Source organism: Myxine glutinosa, chromosome 4 (assembly GCF_964187855.1).
Source record: "Myxine glutinosa chromosome 4, kmMyxGlut1.1, whole genome shotgun sequence".
NCBI lineage: Eukaryota > Metazoa > Chordata > Myxini > Myxiniformes > Myxinidae > Myxine > Myxine glutinosa.
In genome coordinates this window covers 10815979-10833434 of record NC_136264.1, presented here as the reverse complement: position 1 = coordinate 10833434, position 17456 = coordinate 10815979, and the positions used below count along the sequence as shown (strand labels likewise).

Sequence of the window (17456 nt, the reverse complement as noted above, 5' to 3'; positions counted from 1 at the left end):
TGTATTTTGCATGTATGTTCAAAGACCAATATGTGAACTTGCAGGCTGCAACTGCCATGGCCACGCCACAAAGTGTCACTTTGACATGGCGGTGTTCATGGCATCGGGAAATGTGGGCGGTGGCGTCTGCGACAACTGTCAGCATCACACCACTGGTCGCTCCTGCGAGCTCTGCAAGCCTTACTACTACCAGAGTCGCGGACGAGACTCGAGGGACCCGGACATCTGCGTCTGTGCGTTTTTATTTATTTGTACTAACTGCCACCCTTGCCTTCATCATATCTTCCTGAGTTATCTCTCAACTGTCTCCAATCATGCGGGCCTTGGGCGCTTATGAAATAAACAAAGTGCTGCAATTTTATGATCCACCCCGTCCCACCCCACCATGACTTTACATTCCCTCGCCCTCCTTTTATTTTTTATTATCCTCTTGCAATACATTTCCCCATTTCTTTTCTCTCCTCAAACGTTTCCCTTTTTCGCAATTATTGTCTCCTCTATTTGCCACCACTTCCTATTTGTTCTTCATGGGCCTAAAATATTAACCATGTGTTGATTCCTCCACTCTTCCCTCCCACATCCTGCCCGTCCAGCATGTGATTGTGACCCAGAAGGCTCTGAGAGCGCCGGGGTTTGTGACGGTCTCACAGACCCATTGTTAGGCCTGGAGGCTGGACGATGCCACTGCAAAGCCAACGTGGAAGGGGAACGCTGTGACCGCTGCAAGTCCGGATACTTTGGCCTTGATGCGAATGACCCTGCCGGCTGCCAGCGTACGCAGGCTTGTACAATGAATTGACATATTATGTGGACAAACATTTTCACAAGTGTGAAACAAGTAAACTTTTCAGAAGATTGGCCAGAAATGCCCAAGAGAAATGGGTGTCTGAAGCACAATTTGTAGATGATGCAGCCCTGTTAGCAACTACTAGCTCAGGAGCAGAGCAAGCCGTGTTGGTGTATGCCAAAGTGGCAAAAGCCTTCGGCCTAGAGATGAGCCGCTCCAAGAACAAGTTTTTCTGGTGATGGGCATGTCTTGGGTGAAAGTGCAATTGAATATTTGAATGAGTTCTCTTACCTTGGCCCCATAATTACCTCTCATGGAAGGATGGATGTTGAGGTTGACAAACGAATTGCAAATGCAGCCAGGGCCTTTGGTGCCCTTCGCCAGACTGTTCTTAAGAAAATCACGAAACAACATGTGTGCCAGCCGATGTGCTTTATGGCTCAGAGAGTTGTGTTCCCCTACAGAGACACCAAGAGAGTTGATGCCTTCCACCACCAATGCATCTGCACCCTCCCGAGCATCACCAGAAGGCAACAGTGGGAACCGCACCTTGCATCGAAGACTTTGAAAGAGCAATGAGGAGATTTGGAGACTGCAATCGCCAATTTGACAAGGAGTCAGCTGGAATGGCTTGGTCACGTGACTCGAATGCCTTGGTCACGTGACTCGAATGCCTAAACATCATATATCCAAGATGGCTTTGTTTGTTTGGTTTGCTCCAGACTCCCCGTGCAGGAGGGCTTCAAAGGAAGTGGAGAGATCTGATCCGCCTTGACCTAAAGGCCGTGAGGATTCCAGAAGAGGGGTAGTGCGAGGCAACGTACCACAATGCGGGTTGGTGTCACACCTACAGCTCAGGTCTGTAACACCAGCTTAGCCAACAGTCCAGGCTTGCCCAGACAAGATCAGGTGCAATGACTGGAGTGCAGAAGGTGTTTCCGCAGAGAAGTTGACCTGGCAAGGCACAAGTGCACCGCTGAGCGGCAGAGGTCTGTATCTGAACAGTGTGGTGCTGTGCAATGTTCTACCTGTTGCCATTGGTTCCACAGCCAGGGAGGGCCTGCAACGCATAGCTGTTGCATTGTTGCAATGAGCTATGGAAAAAGTTGTATAGTCATTGTTACTCCTTCTGGAGTACTCCCCCCAAACAATAGTAGGTGGTCCACCAGAGCCAGTAGCAACCTTAGGTCCAGACTCAGTGGCAGTCTCACAACCCGAACTAGCAGTCTACTCACTACCGTAACTAGCAACAGGAGCAGAGCCAGAACTACAAGCCAGCAGTCGCTGGCTTGTAGTTCTGTCCTAATCTGAATCCTAATCAGTGACCAGACAACTACAATGTCAGGAGTACAAGTGATTGTGCAGAAGAACAGGTGATAAAACCAGCACATATGCCTAAATTATCATGACCATTGCCTAAACAATGCGGCTCTGTGCGGTGTAGCACCCATAAACTGGTGCTTTCTAAGCCAAGGATACCTAGATGTCCATAGGCTCAAGCGCGGAGCAATGACTGGTCAGTCTGAAGTAACACGTCCTTGATGCCAAACGTGTGCCTTTTTTGTCTGTTCCCCACCTGTGGGTGGTGTGTAGCCATTACCGGAGCGCACGTGTTTATTAGTACTGGACATGCATTTCTGCTCGGACCCCAAAGCCTCTTATTTTCTGTCCTTGCCCGCAGCCTGCCATTGCAATCCGCTCGGTACCGTTGGAAGTGGAGACGTCTGTGATCAGACTACGGGTGACTGCTTCTGCAAGCGCTTTGTTACCGGACAAAAATGTGACCAATGCCTGGTATGTGTACCATTCTAAGTTAAACCTTTACACAACTACTTCCTGTTTCTGGAGCCAGCTCAGGCTCATCCTCTGTTCCTCATCCCAGAACAATGGCTGGTTAAATGAATCGATCTCTTTCAGCTGCCGTCTGCACCGCGAGACACAAACATCCTGCACATATGGCTTCTCTTGGCCTGTTTGAATGTTGCCAAACAGCAAACATAATCTCAGTGTTTTCAAGAGTTCAGGAAGCACCACGTCTGAAGCCTTGCTTTATTTCAATGTTTCTCCCAACACTCTTTATTACACTCCACTTTTACCGCTTGTTTGTGGTACGATGGTTCATATGGGCATCAAGTGAATGGAAACGGCTTCTAATTTCTTTTGAGATCAACGTAGTCATTATTACCTGTGAAAATTGAAGATTTTTCAGGTATATTGGTTGGTCATGTGCGTTATTCTGCTTGTCTGTCTGTATGTCAATCACCTACAGGTCACAATTTTAAACCAATCTTTAGAAAACTTCACCAAACGGTAGAGTTGGCCATAAGGAAGAAAGCTATTGATTTTAACGTCAAAATGTCAACATAGGCCAAAGGTCAACAACTTTGTCAAATTTCTAAAATCCTCAATTTCTGTCCGATTGAATTGAAATTTGAAGAGGATTTTGCAAATCACGTCACTGAATTCAACCACCAATTATTTTTGAGGTCAGCATAGGCCAAACGGTCAACATAGGCCAAAGGTCAACAAATTAAGGTGGAATTACAAAATCCTCAATTTTTATCCGATTGACTTGAAATTTGAAGAGGATTTGCAAATCAGGTCACTGAATTCAACCACAAATTATTTGTGAGCTCAACACTGGCCAAACGGTCAACATAGGCCAAACAAAGGTCAACAACTTAAGGTGGAATTTCTTACATCCTCAATTTTCATCCAATTGACTTGAAATTTGAGCATGATTTGCATATCTGGTCACTTAATTCAACCACTGATTAATTTTTGAGGACTAAAGGTGAAAAGGTCAACATCAGCCAAATTTTCTAAAATCGTCAATTTTATCTGATTGACTTGAAATTTGAACAGGATTTGCATATCAGATCACTGAATTCAACCACCAATTATATTTGAGGTCAACATAGGTCAAACGGTCAACAGCTTATTTTAGGGATTTTGCAAGTATCGCGCTATGCACGACATATTTCTTGTTGTTATTTCTTGGGTGGTTAATTTTATTCATTCTCTTGATATGCATTAGCTGTAAAATTCATCTTTCAACTTTGTCCATTTCTGCTACTACCTTTAGTAACACTCTCTTTTCATTAGTCTTGCCAGAGGAGAGGGTATTACATTTGGGTCCATTTGTTTGTTTGTCTGTCTGTTTGTCTGCACGGAACGTGAGTATGCCTTTCTCTGCAACCGTTGGTCCGATTGCCAATACATTTTCACCATTGGAGCAGCTCTTCCTGTATAATTTTTAACGATAACTATGACGTCGTAGGTCATGTGGTGGGGCATCATGTTGGAAAAACCGAAAAAACCAGCAGCATGATTGGGAAACACACATTTTATGATCTATTCAAAGATAACTTGATACATCTCATCCGTGGCAATCTCCACCACGGTTATATCAGAACGAGTCGATCCATCACACTGTCACGGATTGCTTAACCCCAATGAGACGCCTTTCAAAAATTACGTTTTTGATTATTTTTATTCGTCATATGATTCGATTTTTTGGGGTCCCTCGTTTTTATTTGACATATATTTAGATTTTTGTCGTCCCTCATCATGAGTAGCACTCAACCCAAATAATACCAATGGAAATCTGACGCAACAAACCCCGGTATTGTATAATCAGCAGAGGCCTACAGGCCTGACGCCTTAGGCCCACCAATATGGCAGGCATATTATTTTGGCTGAATGCCATGGTGGGTGGAGTCAAGTGACAGATTTTGGTGGCTCCTGCAGCTATCCGACCAATGGGTGCACATTTCAAAAATGCACCCCCATCGACATTCACAACAACAACCGCATGGAGCTCTTGTAGATCTGCAACACATTGCAGGTAAAAATGATCATTTTGGCAAGAATAATGTGTGTCTCACTAAGTAATAAAAAGTTTGAAGTTCATCAAAGAACTGAATGATAGTGGCTGTGTGATCAGTGCATCGACAATGTAAAACAGGGGGAACATATGGAAAAGGGAGGGACATACAATTGGGAAAACGACAAATAACATGAGCAAGGTCATTCGAGGAAAACATGTGTCTGCTGCTCGCTATAATACTCTGGAGAGAATGATTATATTATTCGAATACAAACACAACCCTCTATCTTGAGGCAGAATTGTTTGTGGAATCCACCATACTATTAAATGGTGCCAACAATTCCATGAGCAGAGCATTGTCCCACGATGATTGGTCTTCATTGAATTAAATGACGTGGACTCCTCCAAGCCTCCTGATATTCAAACGAAACAGAACATTCAATTTGACTCACCGTTAAAGCAGATGTACCACCTACCTCTCTTATACGCTCACTCGGTCCACAAAGTCTTCTGAAAAATCGATGAATACAACTCGTCTGCTTTATATGCCTTTGGGACTGTCTATTTATTGTGTATGCAATTCTGCCAGAATATACAGCACCTTCAGAAAGTATTCACACCCGTTAACTTTTTTCACATTTTGTTGTTGCAGCCTGAATTTAAAATGGCTTAAATTGAGATTTTTTTCCCACTGACCTACTCATAATACCCCATAATATCAAAGTGGAAATTTGTTTTTTTCGAAATTTTCCAGAATAATTAAAAATGAAAAGCTTAAATGTCTTGAATCAATAAGTATTCATGATACCCTTTGCTATGACACTCCAAATTGAGCTCAGGTGCATCCAATTTCCTTTGATCATCCTTGAGATGTCTCTACAACTTGATAGGAGTCCACCTGTGGCCGATTTTAATTGATTGAACATGGTTTAGAAAGAAACGCACCTTTCTATATAAGGTTGCACAGTTGACAGTGCATGTCAGAGCAAAACTCTACCATGAAGTCTAAGGAACTGTCAGTTGAACTCTTGAATTCCATTGAAAATCTGTGGAAAGACTTGAAGATTGCTGTTCACGGACGCTTCCCATCCAACTTGACAGAGCTTGAGAAAATCTTTAAGGAAGAATGGGAGAAACTCCACAAATCCAGATGTGCAAAACTGATACAGACATACCCGAGAAGACTCGAAGCTGTAATCACTGCCAAAGGCACGTCTACGAAGTATTGACTCAGGAGGTTGAATACCTATGTAAATTAGATATTTATATATTTCATTTTCAGTTAATTTGTAAAAAAAATCTCTAAACATTCCACTTTGTCATTATGGAGTATTACGTGTAGATCAGTGACGAAAAATCTCAATTTAATTCATTTTAAATTCAGGCTGTAATGCAACAAAATGTGAAAAAAGTCAAGGGGTGTGAATACTTTCTGAAGGCACTGTATATCATCATACTAAAATATGCAATTTGGTGTCTGTCTGAACGTGATACATTTGGTCACTACTTATCCAATCTCAGCAAAAATTGCCGGGGGGGTGGGGTGGGGGGGGGGAGTGGGGTGGGGTTAGTGGTCACATGACAAAGGTTGTAGCGACTTATTTTGCCCCCTCCTCAAGGGGGCTTTCTGCCTTGGACGAACTCTGTGTTAAGGTGTATCAATGGATTTTCGTGTGGGCACACCTACCGTACGGCTAGGAGTTCCTTTCTGTTATAAATTTGGAATTTGTTAACTGGTTGGTTGCAGGTTCGTTAGCAAATGCTAGCAGGTAAGAAGGCCAAAAATGGATAAGCAAGTTTTAACAAATGTTTTCTGTAACAAAATGTGGCAAGATACACAGGTGCTGTTATTTTAATGATTTCTCCTTTTTCTCGCAATTCCCATTGGTGTGTATGTTGGTACGGCTACTCTTTCACAATATCAGGCTAACTGAGTTTGATCATGAGGCTGAGCATTTACTCCAATCAAAAGCCATGATACATCATTCCATTCTGCTTCCTGATTGGAGGATTTATCTTCGTCTGTCAGACAGGCCAGCCATTTATGTGTCTGTGCAAGTATTGAAAAAACAATTTCTTATGTTAACACTTATTTCCAGCCAGAACATTGGGCACTCGGATCTGACTCCATCGGATGCCGGCCGTGCGAGTGTGATGTGGGAGGATCTCTTGACAACCAGTAAGTTCTTTCACTGATCTGTGTTAAAAGGTATTTTATGTTAACACACCCTCCCTATCCCCACCTGTGACAAGACTGTTTTACCATTCATTTGGTCATTTGTCTGTTCATATTACACAAGGTTTCCCGTTATATATGTTTCCCATCTGTCCTTTTTGTTTGTGACCTTTCTAACATCGATTGCCTTGATAAACTTAAATGTATCTCTTATGAATGCACTCACAAGGTAGTTAGGTGTTCATTGTCATCAATAACCTTCCTCTTGGTATTTTCATCCATATTTATCTCAATGACATTTTCACCCTTGAGTATGTCCTTGTTTCAAAATTATTTCCCATGATTCATTGTGAATATTGTTTATTGTGGGATTATTTGTGATTATGTGTCGACATTATTGGAAATGTAATATCGGTGTTTCGGTGAAATTCAGGCACACCAGTAGTGGGACAAATTACTTGTGACCGATGTACTTGTGAGTGCATTTCCGTTTTGAAACATTCAACATTTAGCGAGAGAAAATTGAGAAAAAAATCTGAAAACAATTAACAGTTTTATACTTTGACCTGTTTTTAATTTAGATGTTTGTTTATTCTTGTTCGTGAGAGAAAATTGAGAAAAAAATGTGAAAACGTTGTTTTATATTTTGGCCTGTTTTTAATTCAAATGTTTGTTTATTTTTGTTAGCGAGAGAAAATTGAGAAAAAAATCTGAAAACGTTCACAATTTTATACTTTGGCCTGTTTTTAATTCAAATGTTTGTTTATTCTTGTTAGCGAGAGAAAATTGAGAAAAAAATGTGAAAACGTTGTTTTATATTTTGGCCTGTTTTTAATTCAAATGTTTGTTTATTTTTGTTAGCGAGAGAAAATTGAGAAAAAAATCTGAAAACGTTCACAATTTTATACTTTGGCCTGTTTTTAATTCAAATGTTTGTTTATTCTTGTTAGCGAGAGAAAATTGAGAAAAAAAATCTGAAAAAGTTCACAGTTTCCTACTTTGACCTGTTTTTAATTTAGATGTTTGTTTATTCTTGTTAGCGAGAGAAAATTGAGAAAAAAATCTGAAAACGTTGTTTTATATTTTGGCCTGTTTTTAATTCAAATGTTTGTTTATTTTTGTTAGCGAGAGAAAATTGAGAAAAAAATCTGAAAACGTTCACAATTTTATACTTTGGCCTGTTTTTAATTCAAATGTTTGTTTATTCTTGTTAGCGAGAGAAAATTGAGAAAAAAAATCTGAAAAAGTTCACAGTTTCCTACTTTGACCTGTTTTTAATTTAGAAACTTCCCCCCTTGCCCCCTCCCTCCTAAACTACCCCCTCACCCCTCCCCGCCAAGACGCCCCCTCGCCCCTCCCCTCCTAGACTCCTGCCTCACCCCTCCCCTCCAAATCTCCCCCATATCCCATCCCTTTCAAATCCCTCCCCTTGTCCCTTCCCTCCCAAACTCCCCCCTCACCCCTCCCCTTCAAATCTCCCCACCCTCATTGCTTCTCAATTTCCCCCCGCTCACTCCCCCTCCTCAAAGCGTCCTCCCCGCTTCTTCCCCCTTCAAACTCTCACCTCCATCTCCCCCAACCTTCTGCCTCGCTCTTCCCCCTCCTCAAATAACACCTCATTGTGGCTCACCCAATCACCATCAAACCTTTTGTCCGCCCCATCCTTCCCTTTCTCCGAGCTATTCTGAAATCTCTGACACACCTTCAACAGCTCTCCCTACCTCTTCCACCTCTTCCACATCTTACCCTACCCCTCCTCCCCCCTGTTCTGTATCTGATGCTCCCCCTTCCTCTTCATTAACGGTATGGACCTCAAACATCCGGGGCCTTCGTTCAAACTTAACCGATCTCTCCATACAGGTTGCTTCTGTCAAACCAGACGTGATCTGCTTAACAGAAACTTTCCTCCTTTATGATGTCTCTGATTCCATAGTATCTCTCCCGGGCTACTCCCTCCTCCGGTATGATAGACCTGAGCCTCGTCCTGGAGGCGGGGTTGCTATCTTTATCAAAAACTCTCTTCCTCACTCGTCCTGCACTGCACTCTCTCCACCTCACCCCCAGGAATACCTCTGGCTACGACTTCCCCTTCGCTCCCACCTCTTGTTCATATGTGTGTTGTACCGTCCACCAAACAGTGATGACTCCATCTACATCTCGCTGTCTGATGATATGGACCAACTTCTATCTACTCATCCCAACTCTCTCTTCCTCATATGTGGTGATTTCAACTGTCATCATGCCAGTTGGCTGGGTGTGGGTACCTCTCTCACCAGCCATGGCTCCTCAGCAAAGGACTTCTGCGACTCACTGGGACTGACACAATCTGTCAATTTCCCGACCCGGATCTCAGTCAACGGAACATCTTCTCTTCTGGACTTGGTTATGACTAACTTCCCTGAAAATGTCTGCTGCTCTTCTTCTGCTCCGATCGGAACATCTGATCATGTCCTTGTTAAAGTGGACATCTCTCTGACCATCCTCAGGGAGCCTGCTCAGCGTCGACGAGTCTGGCATTTCACTCAGGCCAACTGGCACGGTCTTCAAGCAGCCATCAATCATCTGGACTGGTCTCCCATCTCTACCACCTCTGACATCAACTCATCCTGGGAATTCTTCCAAAGTAAATTGCTCTCTCTCATGCACAGATTTATCCCATCTCGTCTTCAGTTGTCATACCCTTCCTCCCGTCCATGGTACACGGAATCTTGTGGTGAGGCTGTTGCCCAGAAACAACTTGCCTTCGTCTCCTGGAAAGCAAATCCAACGGAAGGAAATCTCATTTCCTTTCACAAAGCCCGAAACAAGTGTGTGTCCACCCTCAGGAGAGCCAGGAAACAATATCTCTCCGTTCTCAAGACCGAACTCTCTTATCTGTCTCCCTCTTCCAAATCCTGGTGGCGTCTGGTCAAATCCGTTTCTGGTGTTTGTTCCCCCTCCATCCCCTCCCTTACCTCAAACGGCTACACAGCTGACTCCGCACGTGAAAAAGCTGAATGCCTCAACTCTGTGTTTGCCTCTAAATCTTGTGTCCCAAACCCATCCCTCTCTGTACCCACCATACCCAGTCGTACCCTGCTGCTCCTGGACTCCGTGTCCTTTCCTCCTGACAAGGTGGGAAAGTTTCTGTCAACCCTCGACTCTGATTCTGCAACTGGACCCGACGGCATCAGCCCACGGGTCCTAAAATCCTGCTCTGCTGCTCTATCTCACCCTCTCTCTGTTCTCTTCACCCTCTCTTTTGCTCAAGGTCAACTGCCATCTGCTTGGAAATCAGCCAACATCACCGCTTTGCACAAAAAAGGTGCAAAAACAGATCCTAGCAACTACAGACCAATCAGCCTTCTCCCAATTATCAGCAAAGTCATGGAATCCATCATTGCTTCTGATATGAAATCTTTCCTCTTCTCCAATGGCTTGATCTCTGATCATCAATTTGGTTTCAGACCAGGTCACTCTACTCTGGACATGCTGCTTCTGCTGTCTCAACAATGGATGGAGGTCCTCAATGCCAAACAGGAAATTAGAGCTGTCTCCCTCGACATATCACGTGCCTTCGACACGGTCTGGCACCCCGCTCTGCTCACCAAACTCTCCTCCTTTGGTATCCATGGAAATCTCCACGCATGGCTGGCGGACTTCCTCTCTAGTCGTCGTCAACGTGTGGCCCTGAATGGGTTTCTCTCATCTCCTCTTCCTGTTCAGGCTGGAGTTCCCCAAGGCAGTGTTCTGGGCTCCGTGCTTTTTCTGGTCTTCATCAATGATCTCTCTGACTCTCTCGAAAATCCTCTCTATCTCTTTGCTGATGACTCCACTCTCTGCCGCTCCATTCCTCTTCCCTCAGATCGGCAGTCTGCTGCCTCCTCACTCTCTGAAGACCTGGACAAAATCACAGACTGGTCAAACAAGTGGAACATGTCTTTCAATCCTGACAAATCTCACACTCTTACTATGTCTCTCCGAAAAGATCGACTGGACAACCCTCCCATCTACTTTCTCAACAATCCTCTCCAAGAAGTTCTGTCGCTCAAGATTTTGGGTCTCACTATCTGCCATGATCTTTCTTGGGAAAACCACATTTCCAAGCTGGCCTCCAAAGCCAGTCGCCGACTGGGCATCCTCCGTCGTGCGAAGTCCTTCCTCGGCACACCTGAGCTCCTCACCACATACAAGGCTTTCATCCGCAGCTCAATGGAATACTGTTCTCCCCTATGGGCCGGTGCTCCTGCCTCACACCTAGCTCGGCTTCACGCTGTTGAAACCAAAGCTTTCAGAATTATTGGAATCTCCCGCGATGAAGCTATCTCTGAGGGCCTTTCACTCACTCACCGCAGGCAGGTAGGTGGTCTTTCTGTCTTCTACCGACTCCTCTCCGGCCTTGCACCCCCAGCTCTCTCTGTGCTCTGTCCCCCAAATATTCCTACAGGTCGCACAAGATCTGCCAGCAACCCTCTGATGGTTAAACTGCCGAAATCTCGGCTCTCCGCTCACCTTCACTCTTTCATTCCTCTTTTCTCCCGCCTCTGGAACAAACTCCCTCACTCCCTTCAATCCCACTCCTCCCTCCAGGTCTTTAAAACAGCTGTTCACCACCATCTCTTATCTTCCCCCATCCAAAACCTTGATCTTTTCTACCCCCGCTAATTCACCCCAGATCCACCTTGTTTGAAATTCCAACTTCTTTCCTGGAAGTCCTGGCAGTGTCCATATGTTTTATACCTCTCCCACTGCCCCCTTCCCACGCCCCCCCCCCCCCCCAAAGCCCTCGCCCTCTCTCAGATCTCTCGATGTCTCCATGTCTCTCGGTCCCTGCTCTCAAATGTTGTGTTTGTGTCCTTCCCCCTCTCTCCCCATCTTGTCTACCGCTCCCTATGTTATATGTTTTATGTGTCGGTTTGTCTTTCTGTGTGATTAATGTTCGCTCTTTCACGAGCCTCGATATTGTATACAACAACAACAACAACAACAACAAAAAAAAAAAAAAAAAAAAAAAAAGAAGAAGAAGATGTTTATTTATTCTTGTTAGCGAGAGAAAATTGAAAAACTAATTCTGAAAAAGTTTAGTTTTATACTTCGGCCTGTTTTTAATTAAGATGTTTGTTTATTCTTGTTAGCGAGAGAAAATAGAAAAATTAATTATTCTGAAAAAGTTTAGTTTTATACTTCGGCCTGTTTTTAATTAAGATGTTTTTTATTCTTGTTAGCGAGAGAAAATTGAGAAAAAAATCTGAAAATGTTCACAATTTTATACTTTGGCCTGTTTTTAATTCAAATGTTTGTTTATTCTTGTTAGCGAGAGAAAATTGAGAAAAAAATCTGAAAAAGTTCACAGTTTCATACTTTGACCTGTTTTTAATTTAGATGTTTGTTTATTCTTGTTAGCGAGAGAAAATTGAAAAACTAATTCTGAAAAAGTTAGTTTTATACTTCGGCCTGTTTTTAATTAAGATGTTTTTGTTTCTTGTTAGCGAGAGAAAATTGAGAAAAACATCTGAAAAAGTTCAGTTTTATACTTTGACCTGTTTTTAATTTAGATGTTTGTTTATTCTTGTTAGCGAGAGAAAATTGAAAAATTAATTATTCTGAAAAAGTTTAGTTTTATACTTCGGCCTGTTTTTAATTAAGATGTTTTTTATTCTTGTTAGCGAGAGAAAATTGAGAAAAACATCTGAAAAAGTTCAGTTTTATACTTTGGCCTGTTTTGAATTTAGATGTTTGTTTATTCTTGTTAGCGAGAGAAAATTGAGAAAAAAATCTGAAAAAGTTCACAGTTTTATACTTTGGCCTGTTTTTAATTTAAATGTGTGTTTATTCTTGTTAGCGAGAGAAAATTGAGGGAAAAAATCTGAAAAAGGTCAGTTTCATACTTTGACCTGTTTTTAATTTAGATGTTTGTTTATTCTTGTTAGCGAGAGAAAATTGAGAAAAAAATCTGAAAACGTTCACAGTTTTATACTTTGACCTGTTTTTAATTAAGATGTTTTTTATTCTTGTTAGCGAGAGAATATTGAGAAAAACATCTGAAAAAGTTCACAGTTTTATACTTTGGCCTGTTTTTAATTTAAATGTGTGTTTATTCTTGTTAGCGAGAGAAAATTGAGGGAAAAAATCAGATAAAGGTCACAGTTTCATACTTTGACCTGTTTTTAATTTAGATGTTTGTTTATTCTTGTTAGCGAGAGAAAATTGAGAAAAAAATCTGAAAAAGTTCACAGTTTTATACTTTGACCTGTTTTTAATTTAGATGTTTGTTTATTCTTGTTCGCGAGAGAAAATTGAGAAAAAAATCTGAAAACGTTCACAGTTTTATATTTTGGCCTGTTTTTAATTCAAATGTTTGTTTATTTTTGTTAGCGAGAGAAAATTGAGAAAAAAATCTGAAAATGTTCACAATTTTATACTTTGGCCTGTTTTTAATTCAAATGTTTGTTTATTCTTGTTAGCGAGAGAAAATTGAGAAAAAAATCTGAAAAAGTTCACAGGTTCATACTTTGACCTGTTTTTAATTTAGATGTTTGTTTATTCTTGTTAGCGAGAGAAAATTGAAAAACTAATTCTGAAAAAGTTTAGTTTTATACTTCGGCCTGTTTTTAATTAAGATGTTTTTGTTTCTTGTTAGCGAGAGAAAATTGAGAAAAACATCTGAAAAAGTTCAGTTTTATACTTTGACCTGTTTTTAATTTAGATGTTTGTTTATTCTTGTTAGCGAGAGAAAATTGAAAAATTAATTATTCTGAAAAAGTTTAGTTTTATACTTCGGCCTGTTTTTAATTAAGATGTTTTTTATTCTTGTTAGCGAGAGAAAATTGAGAAAAACATCTGAAAAAGTTCACAGTTTTATACTTTGGCCTGTTTTTAATTTAGATGTTTGTTTATTCTTGTTAGCGAGAGAAAATTGAGAAAAAAATCTGAAAAAGTTCACAGTTTTATACTTTGACCTGTTTTTAATTTAAATGTGTGTTTATTCTTGTTAGCGAGAGAAAATTGAGGGAAAAAATCTGAAAAAGGTCACAGTTTCATACTTTGACCTGTTTTTAATTTAGATGTTTGTTTATTCTTGTTAGCGAGAGAAAATTGAGAAAAAAATCTGAAAAAGTTCACAGTTTTATACTTTGACCTGTTTTTAATTAAGATGTTTTTTATTCTTGTTAGCGGGAGAAAATTGAGAAAAACATCTGAAAAAGTTCACAGTTTTATACTTTGGCCTGTTTTTAATTTAAATGTGTGTTTATTCTTGTTAGCGAGAGAAAATTGAGGGAAAAAATCAGATAAAGGTCACAGTTTCATACTTTGACCTGTTTTTAATTTAGATGTTTGTTTATTCTTGTTAGCGAGAGAAAATTGAGAAAAAAATCTGAAAAAGTTCACAGTTTTATACTTTGACCTGTTTTTAATTTAGATGTTTGTTTATTCTTGTTCGCGAGAGAAAATTGAGAAAAAAATCTGAAAACGTTCACAGTTTTATATTTTGGCCTGTTTTTAATTCAAATGTTTGTTTATTTTTGTTAGCGAGAGAAAATTGAGAAAAAAATCTGAAAATGTTCACAATTTTATACTTTGGCCTGTTTTTAATCTAGATGTTTGTTTATTCTTGTTAGCGAGAGAAAATTGAAAAACTAATTCTGAAAAAGTTTAGTTTTATACTTCGGCCTGTTTTTAATTAAGATGTTTTTGTTTCTTGTTAGCGAGAGAAAATTGAGAAAAACATCTGAAAAAGTTCACAGTTTTATACTTTGACCTGTTTTTAATTTAGATGTTTGTTTATTCTTGTTAGCGAGAGAAAATAGAAAAATTAATTATTCTGAAAAAGTTTAGTTTTATACTTCGGCCTGTTTTTAATTAAGATGTTTTTTATTCTTGTTAGCGAGAGAAAATTGAGAAAAAAATCTGAAAAAGTTCACAGTTTTATACTTTGACCTGTTTTTAATTTAAATGTGTGTTTATTCTTGTTAGCGAGAGAAAATTGAGGGAAAAAATCTGAAAAAGGTCACAGTTTCATACTTTGACCTGTTTTTAATTTAGATGTTTGTTTATTCTTGTTAGCGAGAGAAAATTGAGAAAGAAATCTGAAAAAGTTCACAGTTTTATACTTTGACCTGTTTTTAATTAAGATGTTTTTTATTCTTGTTAGCGAGAGAAAATTGAGAAAAACATCTGAAAAAGTTCACAGTTTTATACTTTGGCCTGTTTTTAATTTAAATGTGTGTTTATTCTTGTTAGCGAGAGAAAATTGAGGGAAAAAATCAGATAAAGGTCACAGTTTCATACTTTGACCTGTTTTTAATTTAGATGTTTGTTTATTCTTGTTAGCGAGAGAAAATTGAGAAAAAAATCTGAAAATGTTCACAATTTTATACTTTGGCCTGTTTTTAATTCAAATGTTTGTTTATTCTTGTTAGCGAGAGAAAATTGAGAAAAAAATCTGAAAAAGTTCACAGTTTCATACTTTGACCTGTTTTTAATTTAGATGTTTGTTTATTCTTGTTAGCGAGAGAAAATTGAAAAACTAATTCTGAAAAAGTTTAGTTTTATACTTCGGCCTGTTTTTAATTAAGATGTTTTTGTTTCTTGTTAGCGAGAGAAAATTGAGAAAAACATCTGAAAAAGTTCAGTTTTATACTTTGACCTGTTTTTAATTTAGATGTTTGTTTATTCTTGTTAGCGAGAGAAAATTGAAAAATTAATTATTCTGAAAAAGTTTAGTTTTATACTTCGGCCTGTTTTTAATTAAGATGTTTTTTATTCTTGTTAGCGAGAGAAAATTGAGAAAAACATCTGAAAAAGTTCACAGTTTTATACTTTGGCCTGTTTTTAATTTAGATGTTTGTTTATTCTTGTTAGCGAGAGAAAATTGAGAAAAAAATCTGAAAAAGTTCACAGTTTTATACTTTGACCTGTTTTTAATTTAAATGTGTGTTTATTCTTGTTAGCGAGAGAAAATTGAGGGAAAAAATCTGAAAAAGGTCACAGTTTCATACTTTGACCTGTTTTTAATTTAGATGTTTGTTTATTCTTGTTAGCGAGAGAAAATTGAGAAAAAAATCTGAAAAAGTTCACAGTTTTATACTTTGACCTGTTTTTAATTAAGATGTTTTTTATTCTTGTTAGCGAGAGAAAATTGAGAAAAACATCTGAAAAAGTTCACAGTTTTATACTTTGGCCTGTTTTTAATTTAAATGTGTGTTTATTCTTGTTAGCGAGAGAAAATTGAGGGAAAAAATCAGATAAAGGTCACAGTTTCATACTTTGACCTGTTTTTAATTTAGATGTTTGTTTATTCTTGTTCGCGAGAGAAAATTGAGAAAAAAATCTGAAAATGTTCACAATTTTATACTTTGACCTGTTTTTAATTTAGATGTTTGTTTATTCTTGTTAGCGAGAGAAAATTGAGGGAAAAAATCTGAAAAAGTTCACAGTTTCATACTTTGACCTGTTTTTAATTTAGATGTTTGTTTATTCTTGTTCGCGAGAGAAAATTGAGAAAAAAATCTGAAAAAGTTCACAGTTTTATACTTTGACCTGTTTTTAATTTAGATGTTTGTTTATTCTTGTTCGCGAGAGAAAATTGAGAAAAAAATCTGAAAACGTTCACAGTTTTATATTTTGGCCTGTTTTTAATTCAAATGTTTGTTTATTTTTGTTAGCGAGAGAAAATTGAGAAAAAAAATCTGAAAATGTTCACAATTTTATACTTTGGCCTGTTTTTAATCTAGATGTTTGTTTATTCTTGTTAGCGAGAGAAAATTGAAAAACTAATTCTGAAAAAGTTTAGTTTTATACTTCGGCCTGTTTTTAATTAAGATGTTTTTGTTTCTTGTTAGCGAGAGAAAATTGAGAAAAACATCTGAAAAAGTTCACAGTTTTATACTTTGACCTGTTTTTAATTTAGATGTTTGTTTATTCTTGTTAGCGAGAGAAAATAGAAAAATTAATTATTCTGAAAAAGTTTAGTTTTATACTTCGGCCTGTTTTTAATTAAGATGTTTTTTATTCTTGTTAGCGAGAGAAAATTGAGAAAAACATCTGAAAAAGTTCAGTTTTATACTTTGGCCTGTTTTTAATTTAGATGTTTGTTTATTCTTGTTAGCGAGAGAAATTTGAGAAAAAAATCTGAAAACAATTAACAGTTTTATACTTTGGCATGTTTTTAATTTAGATGTTTGTTTATTCTTGTTTGCGAGAGAAAATTGAGAAAAAAATCTGAAAACGTTCACAGTTTATATTTTGGCCTGTTTTTAATTCAAATGTTTGTTTATTTTTGTGAGCGAGAGAAAATTGAGAAAAAAATCTGAAAACGTTCACAGTTTTATACTTTGGCCAGTTTTTAATTAAAGTGTTTGTTTATTCTTGTTAGCGAGAGAAAATTGAGAAAAAAATCTGAAAACATTCACAGTTTTATATTTTGGCCTGTTTTGAATTCAAATGTTTGTTTATTTTTGTTAGCGAGAAAAAATTGAGAAAAAAATATCTGAAAACGTTCACAGTTTTATACTTTGGCCTGTTTTTAATTTAAATGTGTGTTTATTCTTGTTAGCGAGAGAAAATTGAGGGAAAAAATCTGAAAAAGGTCACAGTTTCATACTTTGACCTGTTTTTAATTTAGATGTTTGTTTATTCTTGTTAGCGAGAGAAAATTGAAAAATTAATTATTCTGAAAGAGTTTA

At 38.6% G+C, this 17456-nt stretch overlaps 1 protein-coding gene across 1 annotated transcript in view; it reads left to right on the top strand.

The window, feature by feature from the left end:
- LOC137424409 (laminin subunit beta-1) overlaps window positions 1-17456 on the top strand; it is a 193138-nt gene that overhangs the window by 80942 nt on the left and 94740 nt on the right. The window contains exons 11-14 of the mRNA XM_068111835.2: window positions 45-233; window positions 594-773; window positions 2469-2581; window positions 6716-6795. Coding sequence (XP_067967936.1) covers window positions 45-233; window positions 594-773; window positions 2469-2581; window positions 6716-6795 — 562 coding nt within the window. The remainder of the gene's footprint in view (window positions 1-44; window positions 234-593; window positions 774-2468; window positions 2582-6715; window positions 6796-17456) is intronic.